Genomic DNA, 17,656 nt, shown 5'->3' with positions numbered 1-17,656 from the left:
AGCTGTGAGTCTGTTCTCCCAAGGTTTCTATATGTGTAAGCCATTCTCAAGGCTCCTTATACTGAATGTGGTTTTGGTATGTGGAAATACATAGAGATATAGATTTTTCATTCATGGTCCTTAGCTGGTGACCATCTGCTTCGTCATGGTCACTGAATAAACTGACGTGCCATTGGCAGTGATGCTGGAAGAAGAGATTGTGTTGGACACATTGAGAGACTCCAGCATGTGACTTCTTAAGGGATTTGCATGGGCCATTTTGATTGTACCCAAATTTTGCTCAAGTGGTGACTTTATTTTCTCATTATCTTATTTTAAAAATCACATATGATTATTTAATGCCTTTAAAACTACCAAAAATAACAAAATTTGTATTTATACATAAATCCTACTTGACTACTTCAGTGACAGTGAACCACCATGGCTTTCTGCTCATTGTTTTTTATTTATTCACTTCTTTTCATTTTCACAATTTTTTTTTTTCCTTTTTGGCTGTGCTGTGGCACATGGAAGTTCTTGGGCAGGAATCAAACCTGAGGTGCCACAGCAGTGACCCTAGCTGATACAGTGACAATGCCAGATCCTTAACCTGCTGAGCCACCAGGGAACTCCTACATTTTATTTTTTTTTAGGTGGATGGAGCTTACTTTTTTTTTAATTGAAGTATAGTTGATTTATAATATTGTGTTAGTTTCAAGTGTATGGCAAAGTGATTCAGTTTTATATTTTTTTTTAGATTTTTTTCCATTATAGGTTATAACAAGGATACTGACTATAGTTCTCTGTGCTATATAGTAAATTCTTGTTGCTAATCTATTTTATGTATAATGGTGTGTATCTGTGAATCCTAAACTCTTAGCTTATCCCTCCTCCCGTCAAGTGATGACTTTAGAACTTAGGCTCCACTTAGATGTGACCCTCCCATGGTGAGCTTTGCAGGACTGGAATTGGGAGGAAGACTTGCATGATGGTTCTGAGTTCTTCACTGGTAATAAGTTTTATCTATAGAAGTTTTTGTTTTTAGGACAGATTAACGGCAGTAATTTCATTCTAGATAATTGCTGCCTTGTTAAGTATTATTTAGTGAGATAATCTATCAGGCATTAAAAGTAGCTTTCCTTTTTTGTCCTTAACTGTTTCCTCAGTATCCCAGTACCATCTCAGGATGTTATTCATGTGGGGGAGGGTGGAAAGTGAAAGAGGAGGGAGCAGTATGAGACTCTAGATACCTTCTCTGCATTTTTACACCAAAACAGTTTTTTTTTTCCCCCTTGTGTTTATACCTTAAGATTTCTTGGAGTTCCCTTGTGGTGCGGTAGGTTAAGGATCTGGCATTGTCACTGCTGTGGTCTGGGAACTTCCACATTATGTGAGCGTGACCAAAAAAAAAAAAAAAAAAAAAACAGATTTCTTTTAAGAGAGCAGGGTAGGGTTTATAGCTAAACATTGTCTGAAAATGATTGCTGTGTATGTACTGTTTGGATAAAGGCTGACGTCTTTTTTTAAGAAAATGCATTTCTTCCCCCTCATACTTATCTAGTTTATTGTTATTTTCCTGTAAAACTTTATATAAAACTATATGTATTTTATTATTTTATTACTATTATTATTATTTTTTATGGCTGCACTGTGGTATATGGAAGGTCCCAGGCCAGGGATTGAATCTGAGCCACAGCTGCAGCACCAGATCTTTAAGCCACTGCACCAGGCTGGGGATGGAGCCCATGCCTCTGCAGCAACCCAAGCCACTGCAGTTGGATTTTTAACCCACTGCGCCACAGCAGGAACTCCCATAACTGTATATTTTAGTATAGGAATCTCAGATGATTTTTCTATGACTTGAACATTAAGCTTTTGATTTCCATTGTCTTTTGGGACAATGTAGTTTTTCAGGTTCAGTTGATATGTAATAAGTTATTCCCTTTTCTGTAGGCTTTCAACAGACCTCCCATCTCTCTTCTTATGAAATTATAACTCCTTGGAGATTAACTAGAGAACGAAGAGAAGCCCCTAGGCCCTCTTCAGAGCAGGTAAGTTATCTCTTGAGAAATATGTATGTATTTCAATTTCACTTTTTAAGATAAGAGTGTTATGTTCAGCAGTGATTGGTTTAGTGTATAATGTGGGCCAGTGATTTTGGCACTGGTGTCCATTGGACATTATTCTAGTGAAAATGACATTGATCCTTAGTGGCTTTTCTTTTTTTTATAAGACAAAATAATCAATTTGAAACATAAGCAGAATGAAATAGTCAGCTGAGTAAAATTCTGTGACTGGGGTAGGATTCTGATTACATGGATTCCTGACCCCTAACTCACTGGTGATGGTTGCACTGGTCTAGTTATAAGAACAAGAATTAACCTTGCTCTCAGTGTGTGATAGGTAGAGTACTTCATGCTAATATCTTCATCAACACTGGGGAACAGTAGTGTGTTATATGTATATTTATCATATTTGGGATTGTTTGCTCAAAGGTGAGTTTTATCTCCATATCAAAAGAAACAGACTAGGCTGACAGGATAACCAGTACACAAAAATTATTTTTATACTAATTTTTTTTTTTACTGTAATATTCAGAAAGAATATAGTTGGGTTGCAACTGATTTTGCAAACTCTCCAACTTTATAGAAATATAATTTAGCTTTATTGTATGCTGGGTTGTGTGTGTGTGTGTGTGTGTGTGTGTGTGTGTGTGTGTGTGTGTTTAGGGCTGCGCCTACAGCATATGGAGGTTCCCAGGCTAGGGGCTGAATCCGAGCTGCAGCTGCTGTCCTACACCATAGCCACAGCAATGCCAGATCAGAGCTACATCTGCAGCCTAAACCATAGCTCATGGCAATGCTGGATCCTGAACCCACTGAGCGATGCCAGGGATCGAATCTGCGTCCTCATGGATACCAATCAGATTTGTTTCCGCTGAGCCAGAATGGGAATTCCAGCTTTATTGTAATTTAACAGTAACAGGTCATAAAGGATGGAATTTAGTTTATTATCTCTGAATTGCTGAGCTATTTCTAACTATAAGGCAGCTTGCACATTGTTTAGGGATGAAGCTTCATGAAGAAGAGAACACTGGAGTTGGCTTCAGGGGCGTTTAGTTTTAGCCCTCCCTCTGGGTACTAAGCAAATCAGGTAGATCACTTGTCTTCTTCTCTGTAAGTAAGTAACAGATGACTCTGAGATCTCCTTCCAGTGGAACAATTTACAATTTTTCCTTGTGTTTTTTTTTTTTTTTTTTGAACAGAGTATTCCACTCTTTAATTTTCATTTTGCCTTTAGAAGAGAATTAATTGGCGTTTTCTTTGCTATTTTTCCCGGGTTTCTTCACTTTGTAGCACAGGGGCCATGTTTTCCAGTTTATTCTGTTTCTGATGATCTTTATCAGCACTGCACACTCAAGTGCTTGGGATTGTGACAGATGTTGTGCATGCTCCAGGGTGAATATTTGGGGAAGAGGTGGAAGCACTGTTTGAGCTCTGGTGAAATGGCAGCCAGCAAAACAGATGAAATCCGTGCTCCTGAGGAGCTTCCTTCCTCATGGCAGGGGAGAGGAGACAAATAAGTAATATAGGGTGATATAAAGATTAAAGAGTTCCCTGGTGGCTCAACAGGTTAAGGATCTGGTGTTGTCACTGCTGTGACTCAGGTTGCTGCTGTGGCCCAGGTTTGATCCCTGGCCTGGGAACTTATGCACTCCACGGGCCCAGCCAAAAAAAAAAAAAAATTAAAAAAATTAAAGATTACATAAGATGGTAATAAGTGCTATGTGGAAAATTAAAGCAGGGGTAGGGGGTGGAGAGTATTGGAATTGGGGCTGGGGTGAAGGATTGGAGGATTTGGGCTTTTTATTAAGAGCCAGGGAAGACCTCGCTAAGAAGGTGACCTTGGAGCACAGCAAAGACCAGAAGGAAGGAAATGAGCAATCCAGGCAGTTACTTGAGGAAGAACATATCACAAAACGATTCTCAGACTCACAGAATTCTTCTCAGAAGAGATGACAACGACGTTTTTACAACCTGTGTTTGTCCAAGAGCAGAAAAGATAAAGAGGCCCATGCCGAAACTGTGGTGATGGAAGGAGCCTGGGCTTTTTTTTTTTTTTTTTTTTTTTTTTTGTGTATGTGGTTTTTTTTTTTTTTTTTTTTTTTTGCTTTTTAGTACTGAACTTAGAGCATATGGAGGTTCCCAGGCTAGGGGTGAATCATAGCTGCAGCTGCCGGCCTACACCACAGCCACAGCAGCTCGGGATCCTTGACCCACTGAGCAAGGCCAGGGCTTGAGCCTACATCCTCATGGATACTAGTTGGTTTTGTTATGCTGAGCTACACTGGGCACTCTCAAATGTAATACCTTTCTTTTTTTTTTGGCCTCCCTGTGGCATGTGGAGTTCCTAGGCCAGGGATCAGATCCAAGCTGCAGTTGTGACCTAAGCCACAGGTACGGCAATGTCAGAAACTTAAGCCACTGTTCCAGGCTGGGTATTGAACCTGTATTCCAGTGCTTCCAGGACACTGCTGATGCCATTGCACCACATGGGGAACTCCTAAGCCTGGTATTTTTGATGCCTCAGTGCAGATGGAGGTGGATAGCAGAGTCCTGAGGGCCTCACCCAGGATGTGGGGGTAGAATGCCAGGTGCTGGCTCTGGTCTCTGCCTTAGAAGTTAGATGGTAAAGTGCCCACAGGGGTGGGGGTGGGGGACCCTGCTGTTTCTTGGCAGATTGTTCACTCTGAGTCCAGAAACAGTAGGGAGAATAAAAGGATGCTTCTGATAGTATTATTATTGCCGGGTCCCTCTATGACCGTCATTTTTTTAAAGATGAATTCAGGCAAAATTGAATCCCCTGGTTCTAGAGATCACATTATGTGCTTCTGGTAATGAAATGGTGATTGGCTGGGGAAGCTGTTTTAGTGTTAGAGGCAGAGAAGAGGATCCCACGGGCCCAGGATGCAGAAGTGTAAGTGCCTTTGACTCTGTCAGTTCTTTGACTCTGAGATGCCATCATCGAGAGCTACGCTATTATTTAATGTCCCGCCAGTGAAGAAAGATGCGGAACGCTGCCCGCAAGACTGCTCTGCGTCTGTACGACATGTCCCGATTTCAGATATGTTCATGTGAGGGGGAAAAAGTGTGTTTTAGCATCCAATAAAATGTGTGGAACTGAATAAAGATATAAAATCATAAAAGTATTAATTTCTTCAGACTTTTGGATAACTAGAATGAGGGATGATCTCTTGAAACTAAGAGGTTCGTTTCATTTAAACAAAAGAAAGAACTACTTTATGCTATAATATGCCTTAAGTGAAAGCTCAATTATAAATGAACTTAAGAAGAGTCTAGATGAACATGCAGGTTATTTTCCACAATAGGTAATTAAAGGTAGGGAGGGATGGTCAGCCCACTTTTTTTTTTTTTTTATTATTTAAAGGCATATTTAAGATTCTTTCATAAAACAATTTCAGTCAGTACCATATTATTTTAAGTCAGGATGGAATTTCCAGTGTCCTGTAAATACCTGTTGTTGAAAAGTAATTGAGAAGATAGTGTTTTATTGTTCTTTTCTCCTTTGTGCATTTAGGTATCTTATGTCATTCAAGCTGAAGGAAAAGAGCATATTATTCACTTGGAAAGGAATAAGTAAGAAATTTAATTTACTTTGGCTTTTCAGTAATGTTTTTGTTTTTGTTTTTCCAATAGCATATTGGTTTCTTTTCTAGTTAGATATTGCTTAGATTTGATAAAAAAGTCAGAGTTGTAAGAGTAGAAGTATGGAAAAAACCATACTGTTTTGCATTTCTAATGACATCAGAGCAAGGGAAGATACATCTAAATTAAAAGAAGAGAAAGTTGTATTTAAGAAAACTTTTTAATTGTGATCTATCCAAGAAACAAATGAGCAGTGGGTAAAGAAGTCTGTAGTAGTTTTATCATTCTGCTTGAGCTGCCCTAGTGAAGAACTGCAGACTTAAACAACAGACCCTTCTTTTCATACAGGAGACTGGAAGTCCAAGATCAAGGTGCCAGCAGGGTTGGTGTCTGGCGAGGGCTTTTCTCTTGGGTTGCAGACGGCCACCTGCTGGCCCGTGCTCACATGACCTCTCCTTAGCCTGTGTGTGCAAGGAGCGGGTAGGTGGAGGCACAAACTCTCTGGTGTCTCTTCTTACGAGGACACTAATCCTATTGGCTCAGGTCCCCACCCTTCCCGTATGACCTCATTTAACCATTACCCCCCACCCCCATCTTGTCTCTTTGTTTTGGCATGTCTTCACCTGATCTCACCTTGTTAATCTGTGCTCTGTTGCTGCCTTTTGGGAATACCATGCTTCTGTCTCTTCTGAGCCATCACCCATTACCCTCTCCCTTTTCTTCTGTAGCAAAACCTCCAAGATCTTTAGAGAGATCCCAGAGAAAAAGCCACCTTACAAGCCTGTTTTATGCTGACGTGTGAATGATGGGGATATAAAGTGCTGCTCAAGGTGTTCTCCTTGGAGTTTGTTAGAAATGCAAATTCTCAGGTCCGCCCCTAGAATGAAGCAGAATTGGAGGTGTCATAACAATCTGTGTTTTAATAAGCCTTCCAGATGACTTTTACTTTTTTAAAAAAAAATTAAATTTTTTTTTTATTATTTTTATGGATCCTCGAGTTTGAACATTTTTTTTTTTTTTTTTTAATCTTAGAAGAAGATGCTGAGCCAAAGGATAGGAGATTTCCCTGGCAGGATTTCAGGCAGAGTGATAGATATTTTCAGAGAGGCTTTCTATGTTCCAGGTACTGTACCAGGTACTTTTAACTGTATTAGTTATTTAATTCCCTCAAAACTCCTGAGGATCCTACTTGATCCCAATGTAAAGATGTCATTATGTACAAAAATCTAGTAGCTCTAAATAGTTCCTCCTACTCTTTCTAAAGGAAATGTGAATCAATATTATTTCAGTAAGATAATAGTTCCTTATGTTTGCATAGTTTTCAGCTTATAAAATATTTTCATCACCTTTATCTCACTTAGCACATTGTCATAACAACTTGGTTATGGAACAGTGTTTGTGGTCCTTGCTGTATGGATATGAATACTAAGGTTCAGGAAGGTTAGTTGACTTACTCAGTGCCACATAGTTTGTAAGAGGAGCACAAATCCAAGTCATTTGACTTGAAGTCTAGTGATACATAGGTATGTGCTGTGCCTGGTCTATGTTCCAGTTCTTCTTGAATTGGTGGGCAAATGGTGCTTTCCCTGGCATTTGTAAGAGTTGCCAGGTCCTTGAAAAATAGTCGTCAATGCTAATGATCACTAGTGAAAGAAAGTTAGGGTAGCTGGCCTATAATAAAATGGCTCAGATATCTCTCTAGTAATGGGGAAATTGTGAAATTCAAGGGAGTGACTATGTTTGAGTCACACAGTTTTTCCTTATTTTTTTCCTAAATTTTTTGGGTTGCAGTCCCTTGAGAATCTGGTAAAAGCTATGAAGCTTCCTTGCAGAGGGATGCACGTAATTGCTTACATTGGGGTATTTGACAGGGACTGGGGGCAGTGGGGCAGAAGATAGCATACCTTTTCTCTGTCTGTGCTGAACAAACTTAAAAATAAAATAATGGAGTTTTTTCTATGGTACAGCAGGATTGGTGGCATCTTGGAGCCCTGGGATGCAGGTTTTATCCTGTGCCCAGCACAGTGGGTCAAGGATTCCACATTGCTGCAGCTGCGGTGTAGGTTGCAGCTGCAGTTTGGATCTGTTCCCTGGCTCGGGAACTTCATATACCGAGAGCTGGCCAAAACCAAACAAGAGCAAGAACCAAAAAATAAAAATAAAAGGTTGTTAGATAGGAAGTCAAAGGCCTGGGTTGGAGTATTTGCAAAGAATGAGAGCCCAGTGGACTTACCAGTCCCGAACCCAGGATTAGGCAGATTCAGCCACTCATGTACCTTAGCGCTACATAGTGGCAGGCCTGGTTCTGGAGGAGTAGGGTGGAACTTGTGTTCCCAGCAGACAGGCAGTAATTTCCAAGGAGGAGGCAGGGCAGAGCCAACCCAAATAGCATCTCCAGTTTATTCTTTTCAGATTCATCACCAGAGGGAGCAGAGAGTGTATGTACACACGTGTGTGCTTGTGCTGGCAAGAGTTCACATGCATGCACACGTGTGTATTTGTGTGTGTGTGTGTGTTAGAGAGAGAGAGTGAGAGGAGAGACAGTGCTGGGACTGAACAGGGTTGGATAATTAATTAAAAGGACTCAAAACTCCATGGCTACTCCCAAGCTCACACAAGGAGACTTTCATAAAGGTAAAGGTACTGGATATGAGGATTTCCAGGCGGGAACTCCCCCCGCCCTGCAACTCCGGCCTGGGGTCCTTTCTCACTTGCACAGATGTGCTTTGTCTTCAGGTTACCAGCTACTGGGATGTGAGCAAAACATCATGTTTTCCGGGGAGCACAGGCACCCCTTACAGAAGGGGTCTTTTCTACTAAAGTGGTCATGTGGCTAAAGTCAGGCGGTGTCACCTATCAAACAGCATGCAAGCCATCAGTCTCTCCATCTCTTCTTATTTTTTGTTTTTACTTTTTGTCTTTTTAGGGCTGCACCCGCGGCATATGGAGGTGCCTAGGCTAGGGGTTTAATCAGAGCTGTAGCCGCCGGCCTACGTCAGAGCCATAGCAATGCCAGATCCGAGCTGTGTCTTTGACATATACCATAGCTCACAGCAACACTGGATCCTTAACCCACTGAGCAAGGCCAGGGATTGAACTCGCAACTTCATGGTTCCTGGTCAGATTCCCTAACCACTGAGCCACGACGGGAACTCCAGTCTCTCCATCTCTTAAGTGGTCTAAACAGTCTGGTTCTGGGGTTTAGAGCTTTAAATGGCAGATCCTAAGTCACTAGCTAGCACTTGCATCCCTGACTTGTCCATAAGCCCCAGAGATAAGTATATTGCTGCTCCCAGTTTTGCTGCAAATGAGAGAGATTCTTTGCTTGATTGAACTTTGGCCAGGCTGCTGAACCTTCTCCTAGGCCCACCTGTGTACTTCCTTGGAAATCCATTTGAGCAAGAACCCTGCTAAGAGGTCATCAACAATCCCCCACCCTCAATCTGATCAGATTCCTCATCCTCCACCATCTCCCAGGTGATGTCTGGTCACCCTCTCGTGTACAGTAAGAATCCGTTAGGTCCAGTTAGCTGGAACTTCCTTCTCCCCTGATGTTTCCTCTTAGTAATTTTCCATCTACTCACCTCGACCCTGCTTACAGATTCCCACCTGCCCATGCTGTGTTTGGACTTGAGCCTGATCTGTCTCCTCCACTGTAAAATCCCACTGCGGTAGTCTCCATACCTGTTGCATTGGTCCTGAATAAGGTTGGCCTCACCATCTTTAACAGGTGTGATTAGGTATTTTTTTATCTGACGGTCATGGTGCCATGACTTGGATGGGAACAGATTCATCACTGGACCTCCCCCTCTACACGCCTTGGAAACCTTTGTCTTTAGTCCTGACTCATTGATCGGGGATCCACTGGTGAATCTGACTCCTGAACCATTTGTCTGTTGAAGCTGGTGAGGACAGACTTGATGCATCAGGTTTTAAGCTTACTCTCTTGAGGTTGGGTTAGGGTCCCAGGCTTCTTTTTCCACAGGTGCCTCCTGAGCTGGAAGGTCTTCCTGGCTCCTTGTCCTGAGTGGAAATTAGTCCCTGACTCCCTTGGCTGGAAGTCCCTCCTTCTTGGCTCTGTGTGAGGTCCCTCTGTTCTCTTTATTATTCTCCCACTGGAGCTTCTTCATCAGCAGAAACCCCACTTCTTATATCCTGCTGACTTGCAGCCAGCTCTGTCTGCCTCCGTACTTGTTGGTGTGATGTTGCTGAGGATCATTTGGAGCTTTGTTGGCCTCTTTGGGAAACTTGAGATCTCCCCAGATTGACCCCTCTCATACCTCTGCTCCTCTTTCTCCTCTTAACCACCATCAGTGTTTGCTTCAGTCGCCTTGGACCTTTTGAGAAGTGCCACTTCAGACCTCCACCCCTGTCCCCCTAAGACTTTCCCTTCGCACTTCAGCCCCTCAACTCCCCACAGTCGCTTCCACTGTAGGCCCCTTGCCCTCTATCAGGGGGCTCTCCAGAAACTCGGGTACCTCCGAAAGCAACTACTTGAGTCTGAAAAGATGAAAAAAAAGGCTGTTTGGAAAGAGAACTGAATGATGTGTCCACTCATGTGGGCTTTGGAAGCATCCAGAGAGCAGTGAGATGTCTTCTCAGTCACTCCCCCAAAATCTAGATAACAGCCAAAGAAGATTCCATATTACGGCAAAAGAGAATCTTCAAGTCTCCTCCAGAAATGTTGGTAGGCAGGTAACCTTAACTTGTTCTATTTGCCAGAGATAATTCAGATGAAAATACAAAGTGGAGATAAACCAGTGAGATTGTATTACTGTTTTACTGACTCATGGCTAAAATTTTAGAATGAAAGCTAAAAGTGCCTGTTTGTGTCTGTATGTTTATGCATGTCTATGTTAGGAATGTGTGATAGTTTCCTACCTGTGGATGGTCTTGCCACATAATTTAAAAAAATCCCTTAAAGAGTTCTTTTCAAATTGGCTTAGAGATAAATGAGCACCTAATATAAATTGTCTTCCTAAAACTCTCAGGAATATAGAAACTAACCTGTAGTGGTTTTTTTTGTTTGTTTGTTTTTGTTCTTTTTTTGTTTTTTTTTAAGTTCACATAATCTCAATCTTTTTGCTAGTTTTTATTTTTTATATATCTTTATTATTATTATTATTATTTTTTGGCTGCACCAATGGCATATGGAAGTTCCTGAGCCAGGGATTGAATCTGAGCCACAGCGAGGCAACGCTGGATCTTTCTTACTGTATTGGGCTGGGGATCGAACCTGGGCCTCAGCAGTGACCTGAGCTGCTGCAGAGACAATACTGGATCTGTAACCAGCTGTACCACAGCAGAAATCCTTTTCGCTAGTTTTAAAATTCTTCATATGATTGTTTGTTGATAAACTCTGACTTCACAGTCGTCAACATTAGGTATGTAATGCAGGTATGCAATTTCTTCTACCTATGTTTACTACTCAGACTTTACGATTATAAATTACAAGTCCACCCTCAGAAAAAAATATATAATAAAAGGAATTGCTTGATGTCAAGCAAACCAGTTTAAAAAAAAGAGGGAAGAATCATACATAATTTTTTGGTTGTTTGTGTTTTTGATTTTTTTTTGGATACTTGCTTGTGAGCAAATAAAACAGCTTAAGATGATGGATGGCTAGCTTTGTTTAACTAATGTCTCATGAAATTTTCATGAGTAATTGAAGCATAATTGTTCAGAACAAGTAAATTAGATGTGAATTGAATGTCTTTATAAATAAATTTTTAATAGTAATTATGTTTTATGTCTCCTTAAAAATAGTTTCAAAAATTTTTTCATAACTTGAGAAACCTTAAAGCTACATACTAAGTTAAGTTAAAGGTGGATAATCATTGACTAGATAATTTCCAAATAAAATAAAATATTGAAATATTAATTGCTAAAGATAATTTTAATTTTTTTACTTTTGGCATCTTATTTTTATACTGTATAGAGAAGCTAAATATATTTGGTTTTGTTAATGAGCATGAGAAGTTGTATTGTGAAAAAAGACACATTTCTAGAAAGTATGAAATGATGTATTCATGAATTTTCTACATAATGATAACATGTAGTAGTTTGCTATTGCCTGCTTCCTAGTTTTTACTGAAAATTGGGTTACTAGTGGTTAAAAACTTAATCAACATATGTAAATGAAACTACTAGGAATAATAAGGCTAAAGAAAACAAACTGTATGTAAGGAAAATAAGGTACAGTCTTGACAAGGAAGGGCATGAAAGATATGCTTTGCTAAGGGAAAAAGAGAATAATTTTGTCCCAAAGTAGAACGACTTGTTCCAGAATGAAAAAGAAGAAAAAAGTAGGACAGAAACTGAATGATTTAAAAAAATGTTTTTTCAAAGATATATGGAAAAGGGACCTTGGAAAAGAAATTGTGCCCTGTGTGGCCTAAGCTGGCTAACATTGGTTGGATTTATTTGTGAAGTTTTTTGGTTTTTTTGTTTTTTAAATTTACCTTAGTGTTAATAATATACTGATACAAAACCAGTATTTGGATTTTCTTTCTGTTAAAATATTTTCTTAGATTATCGATTTGCTTTTAATAGGAAATTGTAAAAAAGGTTGTTTTTTTTCCTTTTAAGTAAACAGCTTGGGAAGACCGTATTTGTGTTTCAAGGTAATTTCCCATGTGTCATTTTTTTTTTTCTGTCTTTTGTCTTAGGGCCGCTCCCTCGGCGTATGGAGTTTCTGAGGCTAGGGGTCTAATCAGAGCTACAGCAGCGCCAGATCTGAGCTGTAAGCCATGTCTGCGACCTACACCACAGTTCACAGCAACGGCAGATCCTTAACCCATGGAGCCAGGCCAGGGATCAAACCCGCAATCTCATGGTTCCTAGTCAGATTCGTTTCTGCTGTGTTACGATGGGAACTCCCCATGTGGCATGTTTTTTATCAGATCTTTGATTATTTAGGAAAACCAAATCTCAATATTAAGAGAGCTAAGAGGTTTTTTTTTTTGTTTTTTTTTAAAATAACCATAAATTTCCATATTTGCCTTTAAATCCTTTAATTGTGACTTTGCTTAAATGAACAGCTAAGTGTTGTTTCACAGTGACACCTGTGATCCTATTTAGTCAGGTGTTCAAACCTTTTAGTATTTTTGACAGCTTTCCCAAATCAAATTGTAAGTGGAGTCTTTTTGACCTCAAACTAACTCTGAGATTTCCCAAGTGACCCTTGGAAAATCTCAAAGGATTTGTCTCTCTCTTTATAAAAAGAGACAAGTTGAACTAATTAGACTTATATGATGTGTTAACACATCTTATTTTCATGGCAGTATAGTTGTTTGCACTAATTTGTTCTCCTTGTGATAAGAAACAATTGGAAACCTTGGTTATAGTATCAAGGCTTTGATTGGGATGTCATACTTGAGAATATTGTGTATTTACTCAGATAGCTTTGAGGAACCAAGGTTGACTTTAAGGAGGCAATGTTTATACAGCTCCCCTTGGACAAACAGGCCTGTTCCTGGCTTAAAGGGTTTCCTACCTTACAGGAGGTAAGGAAAGTCATTTCTGGCAGGCCCAGGAGCCTCAGGTATTTTGAGGACCTTGAGAAGAGAGGAATTCACTCAAATCTAGAGATATTGCAGGCAAAATCTAGTGGTGAGTTCTTGGCTTGGCTTCTTAGTCTTGAGAGGCTTTTAAAAGTCCAATTTGAGATTCCTTAGGACATATACCAGCAAAGCAAACTCATACAAGGGACTCTGTGGTCAATTACTATTTCTGCTTCAATCATGTAAATAACCAGGCCAAGTTTAATGAGACCAGATTTATTTGCAAACAAATTAGTCTTACTTTGACTTTCACGGATATGGGAGTGACTGTAGAGAGAATGTTTTCTGTTTCATTGGCAAACTATAGTGAACCCCTGCTGCTTCCTTCTTGGACATCTTGCGAGCTTTACCAAATCCCGAATTCTTCTAGTTTCTTCCAATATCTGGCTGCAGCTATCTAAATTAACATTTCCAGTTTTTATTCTTCCTGACTTGGAATCATCAAGAGCTAAAACTGCCCTTGTCCTGAAGCTCTGCACACTGCAGCTGGAAGACTTAATAGAAAGTTCAAAAAACAATTATTGCAACAGATCACATTTGGACAACCTCCATGCCTCCTGGTGTATGGACCACTGAGGAAATGCATTGAAATACATGATACTATCGCCTGAGACATTCAAAGTGCAAACCAGGAAAATCTGTGTGATGGCCAATGCCATCCTCACTCTACCACCTGAAGATGCTCCGAGCTCAAGTCTGAAAAATCTCGGTTGCTGTCCACTGGACTCAGAAACTGGGTTTCTAACCATTAATCTTTGTTTTTCTTTTATTTTCATAGCAGCTCCCCTCACTAAATGCCTGACTGCTAGCACCACCCAAAAAATAGCCTCTACTAGCAAGTTCCAATAGATGACTCAGCTGCTCTGTAATGAACAAAAGACAACTGAATGAGGAAATGGACTTGTGTTATTCAGAGGAAAGAAGAAAGGCTCTTCTTCCTCGAACAAGAGGGGAGACTGACAAAGATTCTTTGCTTAGCCAAACATTAGTCAGGTTTTTGAACCTTCTCTGAGGCCCATCAGTGCACTTTGTTGTAAAATCTAGTTTCAGCAAGAACCTCCTCCCCCACCACCACTCTGAATGTCTCATCAAGTTCTTTATCCTCCACCCTCCTGCCTCCATTCCTTAGTGATGTCTGGTCTCCCTGGCCTGTCTTCAGCAAGAATCTGTTAGGTTGGTTTAGCCACAATAGTCCTGGTGTTTCCTCTTAGTAATTTTCTGTCCACTCCTCCCATCCCCTTGGCTATAAATTCCCACTTACCCTTTTGGAGTTGAGCCTGATCTTTCTACCCACCCCCTGTAGAATCCCTTTGCAGTGGTCCCTATTCTGATCTTGGTAATAAAGTCTGCCTTACCATCCTCAACAAGTGTCTTTGGATATTTTTTTCTTTAACAAAGCTCACCTGGTTTTTAAACGTGGGGTTCACACTACTGATCTCCCTTAACACGGAAGGAAGTTTCAGGAATCAGCAGTAATTGTTTCCTCCAACAGCTGATACAGACTTTGCCCCTATACTTAGGAGGTTAAGGCAGTGAGTTCTTCTTTACATAGGACATTTAAGAGAGTAAAATCGCTTATTTTCTTCTGGAAACATGATTGCTATATATGCTCTATGCTAACTTATAATTTTCCTGTGAGATGTATTAGAAAACTTTAAGGATGTTATGCACGATTTTTTTTGCAACCAGCATTTTATGACCATGAAAGCAAATGGGCAGCTTAAACATTCTTTCTGAGGTAGCGGTGAATAAGACTTCAGATGCAAGTCCATTTACGAGCTTTTCGTTTTAAGATAGCTCCTTCTTTAAAGAATCATTTATCGGGTGAACATTTTTATTTCTGCTCATCTCTTCTAGGAATGCCTTATGAATTGTGTTCTTAGTTATAAATAGATAAAATCATTTTAAGTGGTGTGTTTTATTCCTCTTGCAGAGACCTTTTGCCCAAAGACTTTGTAGTTTATACCTACAACAACGAAGGAGCTCTGATCTCTGACTACCCTGATATACAGGTAATCTATTTTCCTCTTTGACCCTGTGGCAGAATTTAAGACAATTATAATTTTAAAGTGAGTTCTCTTCAGGTGCTCAGGACTGTTACCTTGTGCTACCCCTAGGCCCAATTTGATATTAAAGTGTTTGAGTGTCCTGGGGTGGGAGTAGTAAGTGCATTTACATAGATTCAGCTGTGTCTTACAGCTCTCGTTGAACTCTGTAGTCAAGTGGTTTTTTTTGGTAAAAGACCAGGAAAATAATCTATGTAATGATAATCCCTACTGATTTCCACTGGTCATTTTCTTGCTTAGAATTAAGGATAAAAGCTCTTTAGTTTTTAAAATGGTTAAATGTGTAACTAATGATAGTAGTAGTAGTAGTAATAATAATAATACTCCCAATACGCTTATAGCAAGAAAAGAAAACAGTCTGATCAAAGTCACTTTTTTTGCCATGTACTGAATTTTTTTCCCATTGGTGTCATCAATGCCTGTCACAAGGTCCTCTTCTGTATTGGGTTTCAGTTGGCTGCTGTTGTATCTTCTTGGCTGCAATTAAAAGTGTTAAACATGATGTTCTGCTGCCTTGTTTTGCTTTTCAGTTTATTGGGGTAGAGTTGTTTGTATGGAGTATCCTCTGGAATCCTGCCTACACATTTGTGTAAGCTGTAGGGTGACAGTGGGTCTGAAGATTGTCCAAAGAATGCCGTGTGATGTTATACGATGCCAGTAATATAAATAAAATTTTAACTTACTGACCTTAAGGAATTTTGTTAGTTCTGCAATTTCTGTGGTGATTTTCAGCAATGTTACAGTATTTGAAGATAATACAGTTTTTATCCTTTAGAATCATTGTCATTATCGAGGATATGTGGAGGGCATTTACAATTCATCCATTGCTCTTAGTGACTGTTTTGGACTAAGGTAAGGAATTTTCTTGATCAGCTTTTTTTCATTCCCTTATTTCTTTACTCTTTCCCTATCTCTGGCTCCAAATCAAGTCACTTAAATTGAGATTTTACTTTGATGTTGCTGAAGGTCTTTATAGCTGTGGTTCAGATGCCTATGTGATTTAGGAGGGTGCCACAGTTGATGGATTTTAATATCTGAAGAAAAAATTTCATCTATTGAGACCAGTAAAAAAAAAAATATATATATATATGTGTGTATATGTATATATACATATACATATATACATATACATATATATATATATATATATATATATTTTTTTTTTTTTTTTTTGCTTTTAGAGCCACGCCTGTGCCATATGGAAGTTCCCAGGCTAGGAGTCGAATCAGATTTGAGCTGCATTTGCAACCTACACCACAGCTCATGGCAGTGCTGAATCCTTGACCCACTGAGCAAGGCCAGGGATTGAACCTGCACACTTATAGATACTAGTCAGATTTGTTAGCGATGCTGAGCCACAACGGGAACTCCAAGACTGCTAAATAATTTTTACTACTTAAAATAAACAGATTTTATATTTCTTTAGCTCTCTAACATTTTCACCTCTATTTTTTCATTTAAGTCCCATAATGACTGTAAAAAGGGGCTCATTATTTCCATATTTAGGTCAGCAAGTTGAGGTTCAGAGAAAGCATATCAAGTGAAATGATAGTACTATTAAAATTAAATTTATTAAGGGCTTGGCTGTATGACACTGATTTTGCATGAGTGATTGAACTAATAAATAGTATTTTTAGCTCTCAATTATATAAGATGGCCTATGATTATCTCCTTTCAAGTAATGACACTCATAGAACAGTTACTGTATGCCAGGCAGTGTTCTAAGTGATTTGTGTTTATTAAATAATTTAGTTTTCAGAGCAGCCCTATGGAGAATGCAAACTAAGGGAGTGCTTAAATAACTTAGGGAAAGGCTCACAGCTGGTAGGAAACATTTGGGATTCAGACTCTGATCTTCTGATTCCAGACTTCAAATTTTTGGCCACTGTTCTGAATTGCCTTTCATTATACAGTGATCCTTCAGAGAGGTTAAGTAATTTCCAGGCATTGATGCTAGTTGAGTAGCAATCTTGGGCTTTAAATTTCTGTCTGCCTGACTCTAAAGCTTCTCTATGTTTTTTGCTACCATGCTACCCCTTCTCACGTAAGAGTAAGGACTTGAATTCAGGTTTCCTAATTCCTTTTCCTATGTGTTTTTTTTTTTTTTTTTTTTTATTCTAAAAAATTGTGTACGTGTGATGCAACACTTAGAGGCTTGCTGCATATAGAGAACATGAGTTATGGGATCGAACCCCTGCAAAACAGCTCTCATTTTGAGCATGTTTTTTATCGAATGGATGACGTCCATAGAGAGCCTGTGAAATGTGGAGTTTCCAACAAGGATATAGAAGAAGAAATTGTAAAGGATGAAGAAGAAGAGCCCCCAAGTGTCACTCAGCTACTTCGAGTAAGGACCTAATGTATTTCTTCGTGGCCCAGACTA

At 39.6% G+C, this 17,656-nt stretch overlaps 1 protein-coding gene across 1 annotated transcript in view; it reads left to right on the top strand.

Annotated features, from left to right (window-relative positions):
• The window catches only part of ADAM9 (ADAM metallopeptidase domain 9), a 78,047-nt gene that overhangs the window by 8,755 nt on the left and 51,636 nt on the right, over positions 1-17,656 (top strand). The window contains exons 2-6 of the mRNA XM_001925664.6: positions 1,933-2,030; positions 5,578-5,636; positions 15,141-15,219; positions 16,049-16,125; positions 17,425-17,620. Of these exons, the coding sequence (XP_001925699.3) occupies positions 1,933-2,030; positions 5,578-5,636; positions 15,141-15,219; positions 16,049-16,125; positions 17,425-17,620 (509 nt within the window). The remainder of the gene's footprint in view (positions 1-1,932; positions 2,031-5,577; positions 5,637-15,140; positions 15,220-16,048; positions 16,126-17,424; positions 17,621-17,656) is intronic.

This window comes from Sus scrofa, chromosome 15 (genome assembly GCF_054392235.1).
Source record: "Sus scrofa isolate SSC_HxYL_T2T_F1_AM1 chromosome 15, Sscrofa_HxYL_maternal_Yorkshire_Landrace_v2.0, whole genome shotgun sequence".
Lineage (NCBI taxonomy): Eukaryota > Metazoa > Chordata > Mammalia > Artiodactyla > Suidae > Sus > Sus scrofa.
This window is presented reverse-complemented; position numbering and strand designations above follow the sequence as displayed.